This window comes from Habropoda laboriosa, unplaced genomic scaffold, assembly GCF_001263275.1.
Source record: "Habropoda laboriosa isolate 0110345459 unplaced genomic scaffold, ASM126327v1 scaffold147, whole genome shotgun sequence".
NCBI classification, from domain to species: domain Eukaryota; kingdom Metazoa; phylum Arthropoda; class Insecta; order Hymenoptera; family Apidae; genus Habropoda; species Habropoda laboriosa.
Window position 1 is genome coordinate 1,089,167 of NW_017100256.1, and position 2,699 is coordinate 1,091,865.

The 2,699-nt window shown below is 38.4% G+C and overlaps 1 protein-coding gene across 1 annotated transcript in view; it reads right to left on the reverse strand.

Moving 5' to 3' along the window:
• Positions 1 to 274: 274 nt before the first annotated feature.
• Positions 275 to 2,699, reverse strand: part of LOC108572568 — a 7,255-nt gene continuing 4,830 nt past the window's right edge. Inside the window, exon 8 of the mRNA XM_017934828.1 lies at positions 275 to 2,696. Within this exon, the coding sequence (XP_017790317.1) occupies positions 551 to 2,696 (2,146 nt within the window). The 3' untranslated portion in view covers positions 275 to 550. The remainder of the gene's footprint in view (positions 2,697 to 2,699) is intronic.

Genomic DNA, 2,699 nt, shown 5'->3' on the forward strand with positions numbered 1-2,699 from the left:
TGCAATTATTTTGCATTATTATATCATATATACATAATTATATACAAAAGTAATTTTTTCACAGGAATATATAAAGAATTTTAGTCGTATTATAAAAGACAAAATCTTTTTCTAAATGATTATAGAAATATTTAATTTAATGAAAATTGCTAGAACTATACCAAAATTAATCAGTCATCGAAATTTGACAAAATCTCGTATAATACTGCACAACTTTAAGTAAAACAAATTACGAACAGTAACGAATATTTTTTACTTTCCTTACGAAGCCGCCTGTGTTCAACAAAATACAGGTGCGAGTTACAAGATCTAAATATCTTCAGTATTATTTCATTGAACTTCTTCGAAAAATCTTCACTGATGTTAATCTTCGAACGTTGTACCATACACTTTGCCAGTACGTGTATCTTCTCATGATGATTTATTCTTCCATTTATACAATATTTACAATTTTACAATGCCACAGTCTTATAGAATCAATTTACATTCCTTCATTTAGATTTGAGAAAAATTTCTTACAATACGAATCTTCATAATGAGGTGGTATCGATCATCGACTAGTCTTTTTGCGTTTGCGTTTTGACTCACCGGACGGATTCCATTCTGGATCAACATCGGTGTAAGAATAATTTACTTTAGGAACGTTTCTTTTTGAGCTTCTTGTTTGACGTAGAGGTGATTGCGTTTTTTTTACCTTCTTGTACGTTCCCTCCTGCTCTATCGCCTCCATTTCAAATCGCTTCAACGACGTCGCATTCGACAGATTAACCTCTTTGCGTTGCACAGGTGTTTTAATTGTCCTTTGAAGGCAAGATTCTTGGCACACCGGATCGGATTGACACTCGACGTTTCTTGTATTTTCCTCCGCGAGATTCTGATGTGAATCGGCAAGGTTCATATCCTTATAGTAATCTCTTCTCACCAAACCTGATCCGCAATGATAGCCGTCGTGTGAATCCTTTTTTTTCGCAAGAGACAGTTCATATTCGGACTTACAGATTTGAGCGGTCCTCTTTTGTGTGTTGTCCAAAACTTCCAAAGCAGCTATCGACATCATAGGCATAGCAGGATAATTATCTATTTTCTCGGCCTTAATTGGTATTTCCCCGTATGCCATAGCGTGTGCTTTCAACCTCTTTTTCAAAGGCAATTTGTTCTCCGTGTCCTTATTGAATATCTTCTCTGAATCGCATTGAACATCATGTTTCTCCAGCGAATTATTCTGCAAAATACTCTTCCCTATTTTACACAATAATTGATCGTCATATAATTTCCCTATGACGGCTTCGCTTTTCGCTCTGTCATGCTCCTGGACGGCAGGACTTTGTACTGACGAGTGTGTTGGCAAGAAATACGGACTGCTTTCGATACAAGACACGTGAGTATCTGTAGGTGGGTGTATACACTGTCTGCAATGTGTAACGATATCGTAAGTACAATTTAAACATGAACAATGCGATCTTCCGCATGGGCTACCTGATTTAGCGTGAGAATGAAAGGAAGTAGTGGTGTTAATTTGCAAACTACACGATACCGACGTGCAATGCTTGTGATATGGTACACACAAGTCCGCATTGCCAGCACAATTTCCGTAAATCGATGGTAAGGCGGTCGGATGAGTGGCGGGAATATGTAAGGGATGTTGAGCATCAACTTCGTGCGGATGTGAGTGAATTCCGTTGCATCCCGGAATCGCGCAATTCGACGCGATGTGATTGGAAATGTTGTTAAATTCTTGCTTGATATTCTGTCGAAACGCGAGATTCGGCTTCGAAGATTTCCGTTTATCTATCGGCTTGTTCATAACGTTTACATCCTGATACATCTGTGAATTGATGGAAAGCATGTCAGTCGATAACGGTACCTTCTTAGAGTATCCCTTCGCGTCTGAGAAATTACTATCATCGGGTTCTATCTTGATCCCTTTACCTCGTACCATTGAACATTTGCTTTCCTGATACGGCGAGTCTTTGTTATATAGGGTTAATTCCAAATTATACGATGCATGATCCAGAGAAGTTACAGCTTCAAATTGTCCACACTCTTCCAATGGCGATACCCAATTTTTTTCCTTTAACCTAGTGATCTCGTCGTCGTTATTGTGATCTTTCGAATTTTCGACCGCCTTATTTATAATATACAAATTGCTGTTAGGAGACTTTTGCAGTAAAACCACAGTTTCCCCGTTTAGTATTACATTCGTGTTCTCTTTCACTGTTTGCACATTACTTTTCTCTGTAGGGGCCAAATTATGCGTCAATGTATCCGCATCATAATTAATACTTGCTTCCGGATGAGAAACAACTTTGCACGTCTCGTCGTTGTTTCTACTCTCTGGTTCGTTAGATGTTACTTTTACACGAAGCGCGACTTTATCTAAGGCGTCCTCAGGGTAAATGCCAACAATTCTGTTGATGATCTCTGTGGATGGATTTTCAAGCAACTGAGAAACAGTGTTGGACGAATCGTTCGTATCAGCTTCGTCGTCAGTAATTTGATTATAACACGCATACCTCAAGGATGCGTAATCTTTCACCTTTATTTGATCACATTTTATTTCAAATTCTGGCTTCAAATGTGGCACATGCTGTGAAACGCTAGCTAATAACGACAGACCATCGATATTGTCTTGTATCTCAGACCCTTGAACGATGTACTTATCTTCGGGAACATTGCACACGTTTTTCTTTTCTGTTATT